A 20,569-nucleotide genomic window follows, 5' to 3' on the forward strand; every position below is an offset into this window, starting at 1 on the left:
TATAAATAATGCCACCACCTCCATCTCCCCCACTAAGAACGCAGAAAAAATTGCTGTCTATTTTGCTTTAAAATATTTTTTTCTCCTCCACTTGGTTATAGGATCATAAGGAAAATATTTATGTAACTTTGATATTTGGGGAATGCTGTGAATTCAAGAGTCTGGGGACCTTAGGATAAATGTTTTGTTGGGTATTTTTGCTTCTGCCCATTTCACGCCCTGCTGTGACCAAGAGACATAAAAGCAGACAAAGCAAACCGACTGAGAGGCTGCTCATCAACAGGGCAAGTACCTGGTGATGTGTGCTTGAGAAACAAAAGGAGATGTTTTTGCCACCAGCTGGCCTAGGCCTAGAGCAGTGTGGTGCCAGAGGGAGGAAGGATAACAAACCCAGATGGAATCCAGAGTCTGCAGCAGTGCTTTAGAGTTTCCACGGAAAATTAAAAACTAATAACCAGATAATACCTTCTGAGCTCTGTGCCCTGTGGACTTCTGCTGAATTTTGGATGAGGTGAGAAAGAGAGGGAAGGAAGGTGACTAGGGAAAGAAACAAACCTTTAATAAAATCCACAGGTGTAGCAAAAACCCTATTCTAACTGGTGCCCCAGGGCTCAAGAAGTCACTGGGTTTTTGAGTATGCTAAAATTGTGTTAATGTTTGTTTGGGAAGATGTACTAAGCCTTGATAGGAAATGTGAGTGGAGCAGAGTTATGAGTAATGAGAGAAATTTAGAAAGGCTACAGCCTCAAATAGCACAAAAGACATAGTGATGGTTGTACCTCAGAATACTACATGGAACAGCTGGGTTCACACATTGTGTTGTGATAAGTGATTTTCGCATATCAATTTATTTAATCCTTGCCACGAGAAGTGGTAGATATATGTCTCTCATTTCCAAACATGAGAGCCTGACTAAGAAGTCTGCAGAACTGGGTAGAAATTCTAGCTCTGTAGGATGCTAAGATTCAGTTCACCCATTTGTGAAATGAGATAAATATTCCTACAACTTCTTCTTGTGAGGATCAAATAATATGTGAAAATCACTATCACAACACAAAGTGTGACACATAGCACACACTCAATAATAGCAAATATACATTTATGTATATATTTGTGTAAATACAGATAATATGTTTTTTCCACTCAGGGAAGTGACCCGGCACACCAGGTACCCAGAAGAAAAAAAAATATTTGAATAAAGGGAAACATTCTAACTGTGGTTTATTTACCCCTAAAGAGAAGAATTTTATCCCAGGTGCAAAGGGTAGACTTAATGTTCAAGCAAAAATATCTTCACTTGTTGTCACTTCAGAAAGACTATAAATACTCCCAACCAAGAAAAACTTATTTTAAATACAGAATTAAGTGTAGGAATGAAACTATTTTTTTAAACCCTGAAGTATCTTTATTACTGTAACTTATTGTATATGACTTATGTACTCAAGATCCCTAGAATAGACCCAGTAGGGTGTTAAACCACAGAATTTTTAAATTAGAAGCAACCTTAGAGAACATCTAATTTAAAACTTCTCATTTTACAGATGAGGAAACTGTGGCTCTTTAGCAGTGAAAATCCTGACTGTACTCCAGAGCTACCCGTGGGTGGTAAAACTGCTGGGGAAGTTTCTGTTAGGAGTTTGTCCTGCCTTTCATTTAGAATTGACTGGGCTTCTCAAAGCACTGTCTGCAGGTCCTCCTTGATGTACGATAGAGCAACCTCCTAGTGCATTAATGTCTAAAAGGAAATGCATGTATCTACTGCAATCCAGATATTGCTTCATGGGCATTTTATCAAGTGAGGTCCTTGTTTCCCATTCATTTTGCAAAATCGGGAATATTTTTGCTGAGTTTTTAAGTCTATTTAACATGATCATCCTTGATTCTTCTCCTTTTGCTCCTGGCCCCTTCAAATCAATAGGCAAGACCTGCTAAATCTGCCTTTAAGACATAGCATCCTGGTCTAGGAGGCCATCGTCTCTCACCTGGGCTAAGTTAATAAATAGCCTCATAGCTGGTCTGTTTGCTTTTATCTTGTCTCCCTAATGGCAGCATCTTTCAAGTGGATCAGATTAGTGGCCCTGTGTAAAGCCTTCCAGGGTTTTCCACTGCATTTAGAATGATATCCAAATGCCTCACTCTGCCTGCAAGGCCCTATGTAAGATGATCCCTCTCTCCCCACTCAAACTCATCTTTTACCCATCTTCCACTTGGGCCTATGCTCCAGCTACTGTTGCCTTTATCTCTTCCTTGAACATCTTAGGGCCCTAACACTGTATTGCATCTACTTGGAATGCTCTTCCACCAAAGCTTCCAATATCTAATCAATCCCATCTCCACTTACATGTCACCTCCTCAAGGATGGCTTCCCTGATCCAATCTAAACAAGACCTCTAGTCTCACTCCATCACATCACTCCTCTGTTTTATATTTATTGTAGCATCTAATATCTTCATGCTTTATTTACTTGTTTGGTTTTCGTTGTAACCCAGCACCTGCATTAATGTCTGACAATAGCAGATATTCAATGAATGATTTTAGAATGAACAAATAGATGAATGAATGGCACTGCAGGTAGAAAAGGTAGTACCTGAAGGTCCTCTGAGTCACTGAAGGAACTCACTGACTAACAAGAGTACATAAGAAAGAAACTTGAAGTACTAAATGCTATTCTGACTTAAGGTCTAAAATGAAATCATTTGGTATTTTTTTTCTGAGTCTTAATCTGGTAATTTCCAAGTGGTAGGAACTTTCATCACTACCAGTTCTACATAAGTAGCTTAAGTCTCATAAATAAAAATAATAATTTAAAAATTCCAACTGGGAGTGGTGGCTCATGCACGTAATCCCAGCACTGTGGGAGGCCAAGGTGGGCGAGTAGCTTGAGCTCAGGAATTTGAGACCAGCCTGGGCAACATGGCAAAACTCCATCTCTCCTAAAAATACAAAAAAAATTAGCTGGGCATGGTGGCTCACACCTGTGGTCTCAGCTACTTGGGAGGCTGAGGTGGGAGGATCGCTTCAGCCCGGGAGGTGGAGGTTGCCGTAAGCTGAGATCATGCCACTATACTGTAGCCTGGGTGACAGAGCGCAACTTTGTCTCAAAAATAAAAAATTACCACCACTTCCTTGGAAATACAATGCAAAACTTACTAGTTTTAGTGTATAGATTTTTTTCCCCAATATTCAGTTTATTTCTGTGTTTCGGGCTTTCATTCCTTACTTCTTTTAAGCCTTTTGGAAGCATCTCTTTCTGAATGGTTATGTGGGTTGATTCCCAAAATTTAATCCAAACTTTTAATAATGGAGCAGTGGGAAAAAAGACAGTGATCAAGGAAATATGATCCAGAACGTGGATTTACCTCTTCAGTTTAACCTACTACTGTATTTGTATTTTTAAGAGGGCCTCTAAATATGCTGCAGCATGACATAGCCATGGTACGTAGCCATACCTGTCAGATGGTTTCCAGAGTACAAACAAACACATGTGATTAGTGTTGGATGAAGAAGTGGGAATAAAAATAATGTGGAATCCAGTGAGTCCACATGCCTGCAGATAGCAACTCACACTCACAGCATCCAGCACGCCATAGAGCACAGCCAGACAGCAGCCTGGGGGAAAGCAAAACCCAGCATTTCCTCCTGGAGCCTGATCCTCAGCTTGGCCCAGGCTTGAAATGCTTTAAGTAATGATTTTTTAGTGTTTAAGTCTTGCGGGGTTTGTTTTTGCTTTCTAAATCTGAAGGTGGCTTGCTCACTAACCCTGTTGGACTGAATCTCTAGCAAATTGGATTACTCTGTGCTTACTTGGGAGAACTTGGACTTAAAACATGACCCATTTTCTTTTGTTCTTCTTCCAGATCCTATTGTGATTCTATTGCACTTGGAATTCTTTGAGCCATTGGAATTACCTGGGGCATCTGTTAGGGCTATCTCCATTTCAAACACTAGGAAAAAGCCTTGCTTCCTGTTGGAAGTGACCCCTTCTCTAATAGCAGAGATTTGGAAAAATAATATGCTCAACGTTAAATTTGTTTAAATAGCTGCAATGATTAGTTTCTCTACTGTCAATAGGGGGGAAAATACCATGTCAAGAGGTGAAATCAGTAATCATTTTGAATAATGTCTGTATGGGATTATTAGATAACAATGAGTCTTTGGAGAAAGAGGCCCATGAATTTTGCAGGTGCACACATGGCAATTATTATCCCTTCTGAGCAGAATAGACAACTGAGTGCATCTCAAAATTTTAGTCACAATTCTTACTACTAATGAAACATAGGATCTATTTACAAACTCTTGTGCCCATTTCCAAAATCTAGAAGCAAGTAATTACACAACTTATTAACTTACTACAAGTTCACTGATAAATCTACTGCAAGAACATATATAAATTCCAAGAATAAAATGTAAATAAGGCATTATGAAGGTTTTCTTGCAAGGGAGATCTATTTGAACTGAGAGACAAAACATGAATTTTAATTGTTTTAATTAATTATTATCACAAAATGAAGTGAAAATTCTATAAAATGGAAATTACATGGGAAAACACACGTAATTGCACCATCCTAACAAACTTATCTGTACTATATATCCTTCAAACATGTTTCTACATCACTATACATGTTTTATAAGTGATAGTCCCATTGTTATATATAGTTTTTTTGAACTTTTCTACTTACTTATTGAAAGTACTTTCCTTTGTCGCTACACCTGTCCTCATAATTGTCTTTTTTTTTATTGCAACACAATATTCTACTTAACATAATTTGATTAGTTTTTCACTATTATTTGACATTAAGTTATGATGTTAGAAAAACATATCTTTACAGGTAAGATTTATTCCTCCTCCTTTGGTTTCTTTATTTAGAATAAATTTATAAATGTGGGATTGTGAGACCTGTGCTTCTGAACATTTTTATGACTGTTAATATATGACACCAATTTATTTTGCAAAGGCAAGATAATTAATTCTTTTTCCAGCCATACATGAGCGTTCCAGATTCACCTCAATATTGTCAACAAAGGAGTGTCTATCCATCTGTCTCTCTGCAATTTAATAGGTTAAAAAATGCAGTTTTCTTCATGCTTTCATTTTTATTTGTTTACTAGTGAAATCATTTTAACATGTTAAGGAATAATTATATTTCATCCTTTTGTATGATCTATTACAGTTTTTCAAATGAGTTTGTCCAGTTAAGGGAAAGTCTTTTCATCAGAAAACTCAGGTTGATGAAGGCAGAAATGGAGAGTATTTTTTTTGTTGTTTGGATTATAGAGTACACAAGAGGGGAGAACAGAAAACAAGCGTGAATCAAACTGTGGCCAAATTACAGAAGGTCAGGAAAGGAAGAGCAACTTTCTCAGCAAGAATTAAGATTCTTTTCTTGCAGGAGTTGTGGTAAATATGGATTAACAGTTATTAAACAGGATTTATCCAAATTGGTTCATAAACAAAACAAAAAAATCCCCAATTTCAAACCTCTGTTCCTTATGATTCATGAAACAATCAAATATCGTCTTTGTTCTACAGGGCAAAGACATGATATAAATATGTTAGTGTCATTCTGCATATGCCGAATGTATTCTTAATAAAGATTGCTTTTGAGTGTCAATATTAGTTTTTACAATCACTGAGTTTTAAGTGTAGAATAGTGGAGGGGAGAAAAGCAATATTTTTCCTCACCCGTTACTAGGTTCATGGCTGAGACTCCTATAACAAAAGGTAGATTAACAGGATACAAATTCTATTTAATGAATTTTAAATTATTTCATACAAATTTATTTATTATGTTTTATGTGACACAGGGCCTTCAAAATTGGAGATTCAAAGAAACTGGAAAACTGTGTGTTTTTATAAAGAGTTGCGCAGAAGTGTGATGGGAGGACAAAAGAGCATGATCTGATGGTCATCGACTGTGTCAGGGGAGATTTAGCAAGGCCTGTTTGTTTAGATTTGTCTTTGTGTGACATTCTTTCTTTTCTGGAAGAGGGTAGGACACCTGTCACATAAGGGTCTTCAGGGGAGAAAGGAGGGAGAAGGTCAGAAAATGACCTAAGTTTTATGGCCTGCTTCAGGGGAGGACAGCAGAGAACTTCCTGTTTCTGCTGTTTTCTCAAATGCCAAGGTGCCATATTTTGGGGTCGCGTATCTGGAATGCTGTCAATAGGTAGATAAGAATTCTAGTATACAATTTAACAACATATGCTTCAGTAGGAAAGATGTTTAATTAATGCAACATCATCTCAGTAATAGATTTACTATCAATACACAAATTAATCTAAAAAATAGCATTAGTTATTTTAGCAATCAAGGTCAAGTAAATTAGTGGCATATTCTGCTTGACTACCAAAGCACACTAGCATTTCTATTTAAAGAGTTTGAAATTATCCCAAGCTCCATGACTATAATTTTCTTTGAGTTTACTCATTTTCTATGTTTTTGTGTCAGATGTGTGTTCATGTATGTGCACTGGTTTTTGAGATGTTTTTAAATGATGTGTAAATAAGTTTTTAGTTATGAATTTTGCAAATAATATAATGCTTGATGTACAGGCAGATTCCGTGAATGTGTGCTTGATATGCTACAAGAATAATAATAAATACTAAATGATTGCCAAGTGCTTTCCTTGTACTAAAGTTTACATGATATAATTTAACACAAGCTTATCAAATTTATAGAAAATAAGATTTCATGTCCGTAATTGCCATCTGCTATAACACAATCCTAGTCCCAACTTTATACCTGCAGAGGAAAAACTTGGTGGTCACTAGATGCAACTGCTTTGTTTGAGAGGCTTGATTCTTTGGTTATCGGAGCAGTAGGTAACAAAGGAGATAGATGAGAAAGTGCAGGGGGCCAGGCGCGGTGGCTCACACCTGTAATCCAGCACTTTGGGAGGCCAACGCAGGCAGATCACGAGGTCAGGAGTTCAAGACCAGCATGACCAACATGGTGAAACCCCGTCTCTACTAAAGAATATAAAAATGAGCCGGGTGTGGTGGCACGTGCCTGTAATCCCAGCTACTCAGGAGGCTGAGGCAGGAGAATCACTTGAACCTGGGAGGCGGAAGTTGCAGTGAGCTGAGATCACGCCAATCGCACCCCAGCCTGGGTGACAGAGCGAGACCCTGTCTCAAAAAAAAAAAAAAAAAGAAAGAAAAGAAAGTACAGGAAGGCTGACCCAGGAACAGCTCCCTTGGTGAATGGGGGAATACAGCCACTACACTTGAGCAAACTGAGTTGTACCATGTCTAAAACTCTAGCAAACTATAGTATGGTGTCCTTTAATATGTTGTGATTAAAATCTTATATTTTTTTTTTACATAATGGGCTTTCCCAGTAATGCAACTCTAGAGATAAAGCAGGATTGAACATTTTGATAAAAACAGTACTTGTTTTATATCAACATTTTCTACTTAGGAATTGGCTTTTATATGGTGAAATTGATTTTTGCTTATTTAGTTTTGTGGTTTAATGCTGTCTAATAATTTAATCACTTATTTGGTCCTTGCTGGTAGAGGGGATATTATGATGACACTAATATCCCCTAGCTAAAACATCTGGGGGGAAGTGAAAACATTCCATTATCTGTCTGCTTCACCTACAGCATGGCAAACATCTGGACACTGGAAATTCTTCCCAATTTTTGTATTCAGATGATTACAAATGGTACCAAACTCAGTCACTGTCAATAAACACCACCTGCATTAAAGTAACATGGTCATGCAACTTGCGAGATCCATGAAGAGGATCTCAGTTGGGGAGTTCAACAAAAAGAAGGTTTTTACACAGTTTCATAGTCAGCAAAGAAGTGTTATGCCCAGACCGTTTATTCCCCGAAGAAGACCACCAGAGTCCAGAGTCAAAGCTAAGCAGCAAGGATCTTTATTACAGGTTCGAACCTGGAGCTCTCACTTGCTCGTGAAACGAGACGGGCAGGAGAGCTCCCCTACTGAGCTCCGAACAATGTTATATAGTCTAAGGAAAGTAGGCATAGAATCATTATACAAATTAGAGGTATGATTGGCTGGAGTTTGAACAAAGCGATTTGGCAAACTATGATTGGTTCCCGCCATTTCTGATATTTCAGTACAACCCTTGAGGCGGAAGAGCAGTTTTACACAAAGGCAGTTAATTATATTGCATCAGGTTGCACGACCAGTTTATGGCTATCTTGCTTAAACACACCTTGTGACCTGGCTATCTTACTTAAACATTTCTTGTGACCTGGCCTCAGAAAGAAAAACATGTACTTACAGAACTTACGAAACCTCTGGTACGTGCAAAGATTAGAGAGCAGAACAAGGGTGTAGCGGGTGGGGGGCAGGTACACATTTATCTTTGTGTCCTTTCATTTCTCCCTTTTCATAAGTAACTGGATGTCCAATCTTGGATTTCCAGAGTCTTACAATATAGCCTCACTTTCTGGGTGCAGGAGAGGCTGGTGATGGCTACGGAGGACCATTAGTTGGATGGTATCAAACCTTTCTCTGACAAATTGTAAAATTTTATTTACCACACAGGGGCCTATAGTGAATAGAAGTAGTAAAGACATTAGGGGGCCTAAAAGGGGTGCCAGAAGGGAAAACATTGAAGAGCTCCACCAATTGTTAGCGGCTGTAGTGAATTGTTGCTTTTTTATTTTTAAGTTTAGTTCGTGTAGGCGTTGGACTCTTTCCTCAACTAACCCTGACTCATTTATATAGAAACAGCATTTTTCTTTGAGGAACATACAGGTACCTCCTTTCTTAGCCGTGAGTAAGTCTAAGGCTCTGCGGTTTTGAAGGGTGACCTGTGCTAGGGAGGTGAGCTGCCGCTGAAGGGAGGCTAGGGAATAGGCGGAGTCTTCCATAGCAACAGAGAATTGTTGTAACAGCTTGTGATTTTCTATCATGGAGTGTTGTAGGGCCCCTCCTGCTAACCCCGCTGCGACGACAGAGGTGGTTAAGGATATTCCGGCAATTAGTGGTAGAAAAACTGCTCGTCTATGTCGCGCAGTTTTAGTTGGGGCGGTCCCTGCCCAGCCTATGAACTCTGCCGGGGTTAGCAGTGTCAGTCGGGGAACTAGGGTAACAGGGATACACAACTGTCCGTCAGAGATGCTTTTGGACAGAGTTTTTAACAGAGTCATATTACACCAGAAGAACACACCAGGGGGAGCATATATGGGACTATTAGGGTATGTAGCCGATTGGTTGCAGAGGCTGTTGCTAAATGCCGAATAACAATAGGGGTATTTCTCTTGGTATGGGTCACGGTACAGGGCTACATCGGGTATCGTGACTATCGATGAGTTAAAACTTGTATAGTTTGTGGGAGGGGAGGATAGAGGAACAGCCGTTAATGGTGGTCTTCCTAGGGTTGCACACATAAAGCAAGAGGACAGGTCGCCTAAACCAGTGAGGTTGGCGAATGCTAGCCCTTCCCGTAATAGAGTTAGCCAGGAGAAGGGCTGCAAGTCTTGTGATAGCTTGGTTTCTTGCCTGTGGATTTGTGTGTGTATTAAGGGTTGAATCTGGACTAGACTTCTCCACAGATATAAATGGCTACTGGGCCAGGTACTAGTTGATGAGTAATATACTCCCCCATGTTGTGGGGTTGTCCACCGAGAGTCCCATGGGTCTCTAATTATCCAAGTGTAAGTGACGGGAGACTCAGTTTTGTAAAAATACCACCCTTGTCGTTCTTTCCAGTATCGGACAGAGTGCGTCTTACAGTAGTTATATGGGCAACCTGCACTCTGGTGCCACCAATAATTTTTACAATTATATTCAGTTTGATCATATTTAAAACAGATCATGGGTATTGCTGGTTGGGCAATCTGGAACCTAGTGAAATTGAGGTAAACTATAGTATTACACCCTGAGGGGGGGCAGTCTGCGCTAGCTAGCAGTTTACCCGCTTGGGGGGTTTCCCCGGGGTGAGTTTTGTTCTCATAGAGCCAGAACCTCCAGACATAGGGATTAGACGGCGCAGCAGTGAGGAGAGTCAGATGCATAAGGCATAAAAGCATAGGTAAGCTAGACATGGTTACGGCTATGGGGATGACGGCGCAGGGTTAGCTTTAAGGGATTGTTCTTAGCTTTGTCTACAGTCCATGTAACCGGTGCTCCAGACGGCTCGAGAAGGTCGGATGTTGGGTCCACTGGTTTGACGTGTGTGTAGTGGATCCACGAAGCGATGCCTTCTACTTTGAGAGCAGTGGGAGTAGTCAGGAGTACTTGCAGTGGTCCTTTCCACCTGGGTTGAAGAGTTTCTTGCCGGTGGCGCTTGACTAGGACCCAGTCTCCCGGCTGGAACGGATGAGGCGTCGGCGGAGGTCCTGCCTCGTACAGTTCTCGTAGTCTGGGCCAAATTTCCTGGTGAATTTTCTGTAAGGCTTGTAAGGAGAACAGGAGCTCAGAGACATTTTCAGTTTCAGGTTTGAGTAAGTCATCTTTTAGACTGGGGACCAGGGGTGGGGGTCTGCCATACATGATTTCATATGGTGTGAGGCCCAGTCTGTAAGGGGTATTTCGGGCCCGGAACAGAGCGTAGGGGAGAAGTACTACCCAATTAGCGCCAGTCTCCATGGTCAATTTAGTTAAGGTCTCCTTTAGAGTCCGATTCATCCTTTCTACCTGTCCTGAGCTTTGGGGCCTATAAGCACAATGTAATTTCTAATTTGCCCCCAGAATGGAAGCCAAATCCTGACTTACCTTAGCAACGAAGGCTGGTCCATTGTCTGACCCTATTTGGACGGGAAAGCCATACCTGGGGAGGATTTTTTCCAAAATTTTCTTTGTTACAACCTGAGCAGTTTCTCTCTTAGTTGGGAACGCTTCTGTCCATCCTGAAAAAGTATCTACAAAGACAAGTAAGTACTGATACCCATATTTTCCAGGCTTTATCTCAGTAAAGTCTATTTCCCAATAGATACCAGGCCTAGTTCCTCTACACCTAATTCCTGCGGTGGTCTGGGTTTGGGGGCAAGCGTTGTTTAGTTGGCAGGCTTTGCAATTTGTTGTGACATCGCTGGCCAGTTCAGCTATGCGCCTGATTCTAAACTTGGCGTGCCTGATTAAGTCCATCATTCGCCGGGCACCCAGGTGGGTTGTCCGGTGGATGTGTTCCAACACCTGCCATCCTAATTTTTCTGGTAGGATGGTTTGGTCATTTATATCAGTCCACCACCCATTTTTAACCTGTTTTAGGGGAAGCGTGTTCATCCATTCGCGATCCTGTTCGGTATAGTCGGGAAAACATGGCAAATTTCGCGGGCCAGGATCGGGGAGCTGGAGCGCGAGGAGCTGACTGGGAGCTTTTGTTATGCTCCTTGTGGTTTGGTCGGCTAAGAAGTTGCCTCGAGCAATTGGCGTAGTTGGTTTCTGATGCCCAGGGCAATGTACAATAGCCAATTTCTTTGGTTTCCACAAAGCAGTTAATAGAGCTAGGATCTCTTGCTTGTTTTTTATTTCTTTGCCTTTGGCTGTTAATAGTCCCCTTTCTCTGTAGATGGCCCCATGTATGTGCGCAGTAGCGAAAGCATAGCGGCTATCCGTGTATACTGTTAGTTTTTTTCTCTGCCCCTAGGGTGAGGGCCTGTGTAAGGGCTATCAGTTCGGCTCTTTGGGCCGATGTCCCTGGAGGCAAGGGTTCCGCCCAGATTACCTCAGTCTCTGACGTTACAGCCGCTCCTGCATACCGCTGGCCTTGGTGGACATAGCTGCTGCCATCAGTGAACCAGGTGAGTTCTGTGTCGGGGAGCGGACGATCTTGCAGGTCCTCCCGCACCCCATGCACCTGAGCCAGTATCTCAGTGCACTCATGGGACGGGACGTCCAAGTCTGGATTTGGCAGCAGTGAAGCAGGGTTTAAAGAGGTTGGGGGCAGAAAAGTTATTCTGAGGGGGTTTAACAGCAGTCCTTGATAGTGGGTGAGCCGGGCGTTACTCATCCATCGGTCCGGCGGCTGCCGGAGGACGCCTTCAATGGCATGCGGGGTTATAACGCGCAACTCTTGCCCCATGATAAGTTTATCAGCGTCTCGGACCATTAGGGCGGTCGCCGCGATTATCCGGAGGCAGGGTGGCCAGCCAGCAGCCACTGAATCTAATTTTTTTGACAAATAGGCAACTGGCCTCTGCCAGGGGCCTAGGTACTGTGTTAACACGGCTTTTGCAACACCCTTACTTTTATCCACGTATAAGTGGAAGGGCTTGGAGACATCAGGGAGCCCCAGCGCAGGGGCTGATAACAAGGCAGTTTTGATTTGCTGAAAGGCCAGCTCAGCCTCTTCCGTCCAATTGAAGGGCTGCCGTTCCTTTGTTGCCTGGTATAGGGGCTTGGCTAACTCAGCAAATCCGGGTATCCATAACCTACAGAACCCTGCTGACCCCAGGAATTCTCTCACTTGCCGTGTTGACTGGGGTCTAGGGATGCGTAGGACTGTTTCCTTTCGGGCTTTGGTTAGCCAGCGTTGCCCCCCTTTTAATAGGTACCCCAGATAAGTTACCTCCGACTTGCAGATCTGAGCCTTTGTTGCTGAGGCTCGGTAGCCTAGCTCCCCCAGAGTCTTCAGGAGGTCCTCAGTCCCTCGAACACAAGTTTCCGGGGACCTGGCCGCTATTAAGAGATCATCAACATATTGCAAAAGAGTTATTTCAGGGTGTTGCCGCCGGTACTCACCCAGATCTTCATGAAGGGCTTCATCGAACAGGGTTGGCGAGTTCTTGAACCCTTGTGGCAGTCTGGTCCATGTTAGCTGACCGTTGATGCCCCTCTCAGGATCCGTCCATTGAAATGCAAAGAGTTCTTGACTTTTGGGAGCCAGAGGAAGGCTGAAGAAAGCGTCTTTTAGATCAAGAACGGTATACCACTGTTTTTTGGGATGTAAGGCACTCAGAAGGGTGTATGGATTGGGCACAGTGGGATGTATGTCCATGACCCTTTTATTAACTTTTCTTAAATCCTGTACTGGCCTGTAGTCCGTACTGTTGGGTTTACGAACAGGTAACAGTGGAGTATTCCAGGATGAGTGGCAAGCCCGTAGGACTCCCTGGTCTAGGAGTCAGCGGATATGGGGCGTAATTCCTTCTCTTGCCTCCAGGGGCATAGGATATTGCCGAACCCGAACCGGGTCCGTCCCTGGCTTAACTTCCACAAATATGGCAGGTCGATGTTTAGCTAGCCCTAAGCCCCCAGTTTCTGCCCACGCTTCAGGGAAACGCTGGAGCCAAGAGTCAATTCCCTGATCGGGGGGCTTTTGCTCTTGATGGAGTCGGTACTCATCTTCTAAGGTGACAGTCAGGATAGATATTGGCCTGTTTTGGGAATCAGTTATCTTGGGCCCTTCTGGCTCAAAGTGGATTTGGGCCCCCATCTTTGTCAGCAAGTCCCTCCCTAGTAGAGGGCAGGGGCTCTCTGGGATGACTAGGAAGGAATGGGAGACTTTTCCCGTTCCTAGGTCTACAGTCCTCTGGGTTGTCCAGGGGTATTTTTTGATGCCTGTGGCCCCGTGCACCCAGGATGTTTTCTTAGACATTTTTCCAATTGGTTTGGTTAGGACTGAGCGTTCCACCCCAGTATCGACCAAGAAGCGAACTGGGGACCCCTCCACTTGCAAAGTTACCCTGGGTTCGGGGAGGGGGTCCGAACCCCGTCCTCCCTAGTCAGAGTCCTGGGTAACGAGTACGGAGGTAGGGTTAGCTGGTCTCCGTTTCTTTGGGCAGTCTTTAATCCAGTGGCCACGTTCCTTGTAATAAGCACACTGATCTTTTTCTAATCCTTGCCTAGGGCCTTGCTTTTTCTGCTTTCTGTTTTGGCCATTTCCTGCCTGGGGGAAAGCTGCTACTAAGACTTTGGTCATTTCTTTGGTTGCCTTGAACTGTTTTTTTTCTGGAGTATCCCTATTATTATAAACTCGCTGGGCCATCTGAAGGAGGTCCTGAATCTGCTTTCCCTCTAAACCTTCTAATTTCTGGAGTTTTCTTTTAATATCTGGTGTTGCCTGGTTTACAAAGGACATTACTACCGCTGCCTGATTTTCCGGTGCTTCCGGGTCCATAGGGGTAAACTGTCTGAAGGCTTCCATTAATCTCTTTAAATACACAGCAGGGCTTTCTGTCTTACCTTGTAACACAGAATATACTTTAGCCAAATTGGTGGGCTTGCGAGCTGCAGCCCGGAGACCCGCCATTAGAGTCTGGCGATAAATGAGCAGTCGTCCCCTACCTTCTGCCGTGTTGTAGTCCCATCTGGGCCGGGTCAAAGGGAAAGCCGCATTAATGAGGTCAGGATTTGCAGTTGGCTGGCCGTCATCTCCTGGAACCAGTTTTCTGGCCTCAACTTGGATTCTTTCCCGCTCCTCCGTTGTGAACAGGATTCGGAGGAGCTGTTGACAGTCATCCCAGGTCGGCTGGTGAGTAAACATGACACTGTCTAACAACGAGGTTAGATCTTTGGGATTATCTGAGAACCGAGCATTTTGGGACTTCCAATTGTATAAATCACTGGTGGAAAAAGGCCAATACATGAGACGGGAGAGCCCAGTATCATCGAGCGATCCTATTTCTCTGAGAGGCAGGGCTACAGTGGAGTCAGGGAGTCGGGAAGCTTGGTCCCGCTGTACGCGGCCTCGTGTTCGGCCGGCCGGCCCCCCCAGGTTACTTTCGCTCTCGGCTGCTTCCGCTTCTCGGTTTCCCTCTAGGGAAGCACCACCCTGGGGGACTGGGTCCTGCGGGATAAGGTGCGGATATGGTGGGGGAAATGTGGGTTCTAACGTTAGGGGGTCCTGGCTGTCCGGCAGCACAGGGGCCGAGGGAGCAGAGGGAGTCTTTTGTCTTGTAGGTCGCGTTACTAGGACTTTGCAGGGCTCAGGGATGAATGGAGTTATCCAGGGTGGTGGGTTTTCCACAAGATCCTGCCACACTAGAATATAAGGAATTTGATCAGGATGTCCTGACTGCCCTGGCAGGAAAATCTTAGTTTTTACCTTAGTAATAATAGAGAGACAGAAAGTTCCTTCGGAGGGCCACCCTACGCCGAAAGAGGGCCACTCCGAACGGCAGAAAGTAACTAGCTTTCCCTTCTTTAGTTCTACGCTTAAGTTACGCCCCCGAGCCTTCACATCCTTAAAATTGGTAACAAGGAGTGAGAGCGGCGTGCTCTGGTTGTTGCCCATCTTTGGACTGCTCCTACAAAGAGAAGGGGGGACGAAAATGAGTGTGAAGCAGAGGGGAGTATCCGACAGGTCCGGTCCTGGAAGGGGAAGAAAAGGTTTTATGTTTCGTTTTGGGCTTACACTTAACACTTAACAATAACGGACAGACAGTAATAACGATGAGCATTCGCGAGCGCATGTCGGACTTCCGACCTGAGTCAGACGGGGCAACCAAGGATGGAGGCCCCCAGATGGGCACTGGGGAACGTCTCCCACCAGTCCCGAGTGGCTGTCTTCTAGCGCGTCCGCCAAGACCGTGCCACTTACAGAACAGACCAATACAGATTACAGATTACGGATTTCGCGAAATTTCAGGGAGACAGACAGAGACAAAGACAGAGACAGTGACAAAGCCGGCTTACCTACAGATTAAGATCCGTTGACTTGGGGGTCTGGTGGGCTTGGGGAAATCCCGGACGAGCCCCCATTTGTTATGCCCAGACCGTTTATTCCCCGAAGAAGACCACCAGAGTCCAGAGTCAAAGCTAAGCAGCAAGGATCTTTATTACAGGTTCGAACCTGGAGCTCTCACTTGCTCGTGAAACGAGACGGGCAGGAGAGCTCCCCTACTGAGCTCCGAACAATGTTATATAGTCTAAGGAAAGTAGGCATAGAATCATTATACAAATTAGAGGTATGATTGGCTGGAGTTTGAACAAAGCGATTTGGCAAACTATGATTGGTTCCCGCCATTTCTGATATTTCAGTACAACCCTTGAGGCGGAAGAGCAGTTTTACACAAAGGCAGTTAATTATATTGCATCAGGTTGCACGACCAGTTTATGGCTATCTTGCTTAAACACACCTTGTGACCTGGCTATCTTACTTAAACATTTCTTGTGACCTGGCCTCAGAAAGAAAAACATGTACTTACAGAACTTACGAAACCTCTGGTACGTGCAAAGATTAGAGAGCAGAACAAGGGTGTAGCGGGTGGGGGGCAGGTACACATCTATCTTTGTGTCCTTTCAGAAGAATCCCAAAGAAAAACAGGACATTTGACAGCCTCATTTATTCATTCATTCATCTACTCAATGTCATTCAATACATATATGCAATGCTGTTGAAAGAAGACTTTGGTTTTGGAAGTGGTGCATTGGAGTGTGGTGTTGTTTAAATTTCCTCCAAGAGAAAATACCTCTGCTACACATTGATGCTCTTTATAGCCATTTTTGAAATTTTGGTTTGGTTAATTGTTTACTGAGGATATTACATGAGGCTTTCTGACTGGTATGTTTCTGCCTTTTGAACACTGGGAGTATAATATTCTCAAGTTTCCCCAAGAGAAGAGGTACAAAAGATGCAACACCCACTTGGAGGATGCATTGGGAACCTCACATGAGCCATCCTATAAAATCAACTTTCTATTGTATGTTGTTATTGTTATTTTTGTTCAGCATCCTTTTTCATCTCCCTCCTTCATTCTCTCTCTCTCTCCCCCCGTCTCTCTCTATATAGCTCTTTCTTTCTCTCTTTTCCCTCTCTCTCCTCTCTCTTTCTCTCTCTTTCTCTCCTCTCTCTCATCTCAGCCAGAAAACGCTGTGCAGGTGTTATTCATCATTGAAAATACACTCCGTTACAGACAATTTAGTTTATGTGCTAGAGCAAATACACAGTTACAGACAATTTATTTAATGCAACCAGGAAATTTTGGTATCTGATCAGAGCTTCTCTTTGGACAACATGAAAGAATTTAGCAGGTTTATATGCAGTTAAAGCTGAGGAAAGGGAAACCATTTGTGAGCAATTGAAGCAGTGCAGAAAAGGGAGAGTTGGTAGATTTCACTGTCTGTATTGCCTTTGATCATTCCCTGTTGTAAAAATTCCTCTTTGTGGACAGAGGCAGAAAAAGAAAATAGCCATATAAGTTAGATTTTTTCCCCCATCAGAAAATGCCAGATGTATCTTAAGAGAGGTATAACAGTGTTGTGTTTTCTTTCTGGATGCACTGCCGATGGGAACAAGAACACAGGCAGCAGCTAGCAATTGATAGAACAAGAACCAGACCTCAAAATAGAGAAAGGAGGAGAAAATTGGGGAAAGCTGTGCAAAGCACCAGGGCACAAAGCCGATGTTTGCAAACAAGAAAGATCCAACTCAGAAAAGAAGAAGAAATCAGTGTAGAATCCTGGGGACCTGACTGTGGCTGACACATCCCAAGGAGAGCTACCTAGGACTCTGAACATACCCTGGCCATCCGGCAGCAATGGCTCTGAATCTGGGGAGGGCTGGTCCTGTAGGCAGTTTAATTCTAGCCGTGTAGTAAAGTAGAGGTTGAGAGCAGTCAGGGGCTGGCATTTGCCACTTTACTGGCATTGTTTTCTTTTCATTTTTCTGAACTCTTGGGGGGTTCAATTATTTGTCTCTAATGATAAATATTCTCTAATGATGAATCCAATGTTTTTCATTCATTCTGATTGTTTCTTCAAAATTATCACCCTTGGCTATAGTATTCTGTCTAAATTGCTTTTGTTGAAGAAATTTATTTTGTGTAAAGAGGATAAAGGAGTCAACTAATTAGTTTTCTCAAATGTTAATTGTAGTACCAGGACTCGTTTACTTGGAATCTTTGTATAATGATCATAGGCTTTGAGGTAGGCTATAGTATAAATGCACTGTAATGTAAGTATAAATTCCATTTTTAGTTGAGAATTCTCTGCACAGATAGTCCGAAGATAATGAATCTATGTAATACTTTACCGACTGAATACTTTTTTCTCCTTTTGACATAACAGTGATTACAAATTATATAAACAATTGACTGCTCTTCTCAAGCAAAGTCAAGAGGCTGCAATTACCCCAAGAGAAAGACTTTAGTGTCTTTGACCTGACATTGACCACAGTTTTCAACTTTCCAAATGTACTGAATAAGTAGAGAATATCAGATATTCAGAAATCTTCATTCCTTTTAATTAGCTTTTAATTAACTTTCTATGTCCTTTAATGAAGATTCAAGTTTCTTATAATCATGCAGAGTTCATGACTCCTGCGTATCCTTAATACCACTGAAGCCAGAATTTTACATAATAATTGGTTACTTAAAATGCAATAGCATGGTAGACAAACCATAAGCTGATGGCTTTGAATTAGCATGGTCTTTGATAAGAGCTTTATTCCACTGCCCTGGGAATCATATGCTTTAGGAAAGATTTGTTTAGAATTGGACAAAAATCAGAAGTAGTAAAAGCTCTAAAATTCCTAAATCAAGTGACATGAATTTTAGTGAACCAGGGACATAAAACTGAATTGGCCCCAAAATTATTTCTTCCTTTGCCTTCTGTCTCTACTCCACTGTCACCACCTCTAAGGTAACCCAGAAAAAAAGTGTAAAGGAAAAGGGATCAATGATAGGTGAGTCCAAAATTATTTTATTGAAAGGTCTAAATTCCCTAGAGGTGAAAATTCGACTCTTTCCTGAAATACTATAATTTTCTGTGAAGATAGTCTCTAAGTTTTCTGTAAAATATCACTTAATATCACTTAACTGACATCAGCAGTCACTGTTTTGGGTTGATCTTATCTATGGTTGTGATGAATTTTACTGTAGAACTTCATAGCAAATATAGTTTTCAGGGCAAACAAACAGAAAGAAAGCACAGCAGGTGACATGTTTTAACTACCTGTGAGAACAGACTCTACGTAAGAAACCTACTCTGTTCATGGCTTACATTGGAATGAATGTTGGAGCTGGTGATATTGATGCAGTCTTCTCATTTAGTAGATGTAAAAACAAAAGAGGAGTGAAACTACAGGACTTCATGAAAATTTCAAAGCAGAAGTTTTGCTCTCATTAAAGTAAGTCCAACAATAGATGTATTTTAAAATGTTATTATTTATTAACCAGAAATTTGACATATACTTCTAAATATTAAGATTTAATTCATTGAAATATTTTATTTGAACATATTACCATTCTCAATTTATTTTCTTTTTTTTTTGAAACAAAGTCTCACTCTTTGTCCCCAGGCTAAAGTGCAGTGGTGTGATCTCAGCTCACTGCAACCTCTCCTCTTGTGTTCAAGCAATTCTCCTGTCTCAGCCCCTCCAGTAGCTGGGACTACAGGTGCACACAATCACGCCCAGCTAATTTTTGTATTTTTAGTAGAGATGGGGTTTCACCATACTAGTCAGGCTGGTCTCGAACTCCTGACCTCACATGATCCACTCACCTCTGCCTCCCAATTTGCTGGGATTACAGGCTTGAGCCACTATGCCTGACCCCATTGTCAATTTATTTTCATATATTTAGTTTGGACTTCATCTCATTAGCCTAGTTTGCTGAGGTTGGCATATAGTCATAAATCTTTTTGCTCTGAATATAAAGCTTAACAGTATTGTTTACTGTTTCCTATACATTACATTCTAGTGAAATATTGAGTGATAGTTTTTACATTTGATACATTTAAGTGATGAAAGTTCAACCAGTTATCTAGAGATAACATTTCAAAATGGAATATTTGGCACCAACATCAGTAGAGACATTCTCCTTGCGTTTATGTTAAATTTGTCTTCAGTCAATTCAACCATGCCTGGTTGTGCAACACTCTCTTTGATTATTGGTTTACTCCAGAGGCTGACATGTAAGTGAATATTGTAATGCCCATCAATATTATCTACAAGGCTTTTTCCAAAGCTTAAATCCAGTCCACAGTGGAGGGACTCAGAACCCTACAGGGGAAACCTCACATGCCCGATGAGCCAGCCCCACATCAAAACAAGTAAGTAATCTAAACACCCCGAGGGCAGCACTAGTATTTCCCAGACAACTTAACATCTACAAACTCGGAAACCAAAGGTATTTGTTCACCTTTAAGCTATTATTAAAGGACTGGCTACTTATTCAGAAGAACTTGAATTCTTATGCCTCTGCAGTAGTTTTGTCGAGTGTTTTGATCTCTGACCCTTTACTCTCTTAGAAAAGACCCCATGGAGTTTTTTACTATATGGGTTATATTTATCAATATTCACCATGTTATTTTATCAATATTTATTATTTATCAATATTTACCATGTTATAAATTAAAGCTGATAATGTTAACACCTTTTCTTGAATTTTAAAGAAGCAATACACTCATTATATATTAGAAATAAATAATATCTTTTTAAGAAAAAAGAGAATTATACTTTCCAAATCAGCAAGAAGATGACAGTGCCTGGCCCAAAGGAAAACAGCTGGTTTCTCATATCTGCTTTTGCAATCAATGTGCCATGATCTGTTATTTTGGTTGGAGTATAAGAAAAAAACTCAGGCTTCATGGGGATATGCAGTTGAAAAAGGACCTCCTCAAATAGTGTCAGAGACCTACAGGGGTCCAAGGACCACACTTTGAGAATCACAGCTCCAGAAAAGATAATACCTTTTACAATTCA

At 42.1% G+C, this 20,569-nt stretch overlaps 2 protein-coding genes across 4 annotated transcripts in view; one reads left to right on the forward strand and one right to left on the reverse strand.

Annotated features, from left to right (window-relative positions):
* B3GALT1 (beta-1,3-galactosyltransferase 1) overlaps positions 1–20,569 on the forward strand; it is a 456,001-nt gene that overhangs the window by 292,828 nt on the left and 142,604 nt on the right. The window lies entirely within an intron of this gene.
* Positions 9,996–16,168, reverse strand: LOC135966541 (uncharacterized). Of its 2 annotated transcripts, XM_065525611.2 has the most exons (4): positions 14,212–16,168; positions 11,651–12,603; positions 10,699–10,844; positions 9,996–10,379 (listed from the first exon to the last, which is right to left on the reverse strand). In XM_065525611.2, the coding sequence occupies exons 1-3, from the start codon at positions 15,158–15,160 to the stop codon at positions 10,785–10,787; spliced, it is 1,962 nt and encodes a 653-aa protein (XP_065381683.1). In that variant the 5' UTR covers positions 15,161–16,168; the 3' UTR covers positions 9,996–10,379; positions 10,699–10,784. The 2 variants fall into 2 exon arrangements, with proteins under 2 accessions (XP_065381683.1, XP_065381682.1); XM_065525610.2 differs by lacking the exons at positions 9,996–10,379; positions 10,699–10,844 and having other exon boundaries at positions 11,381–12,603; positions 14,212–15,282.

The sequence above is a fragment of the Macaca fascicularis genome, chromosome 12 (genome assembly GCF_037993035.2).
Source record: "Macaca fascicularis isolate 582-1 chromosome 12, T2T-MFA8v1.1".
NCBI classification, from domain to species: domain Eukaryota; kingdom Metazoa; phylum Chordata; class Mammalia; order Primates; family Cercopithecidae; genus Macaca; species Macaca fascicularis.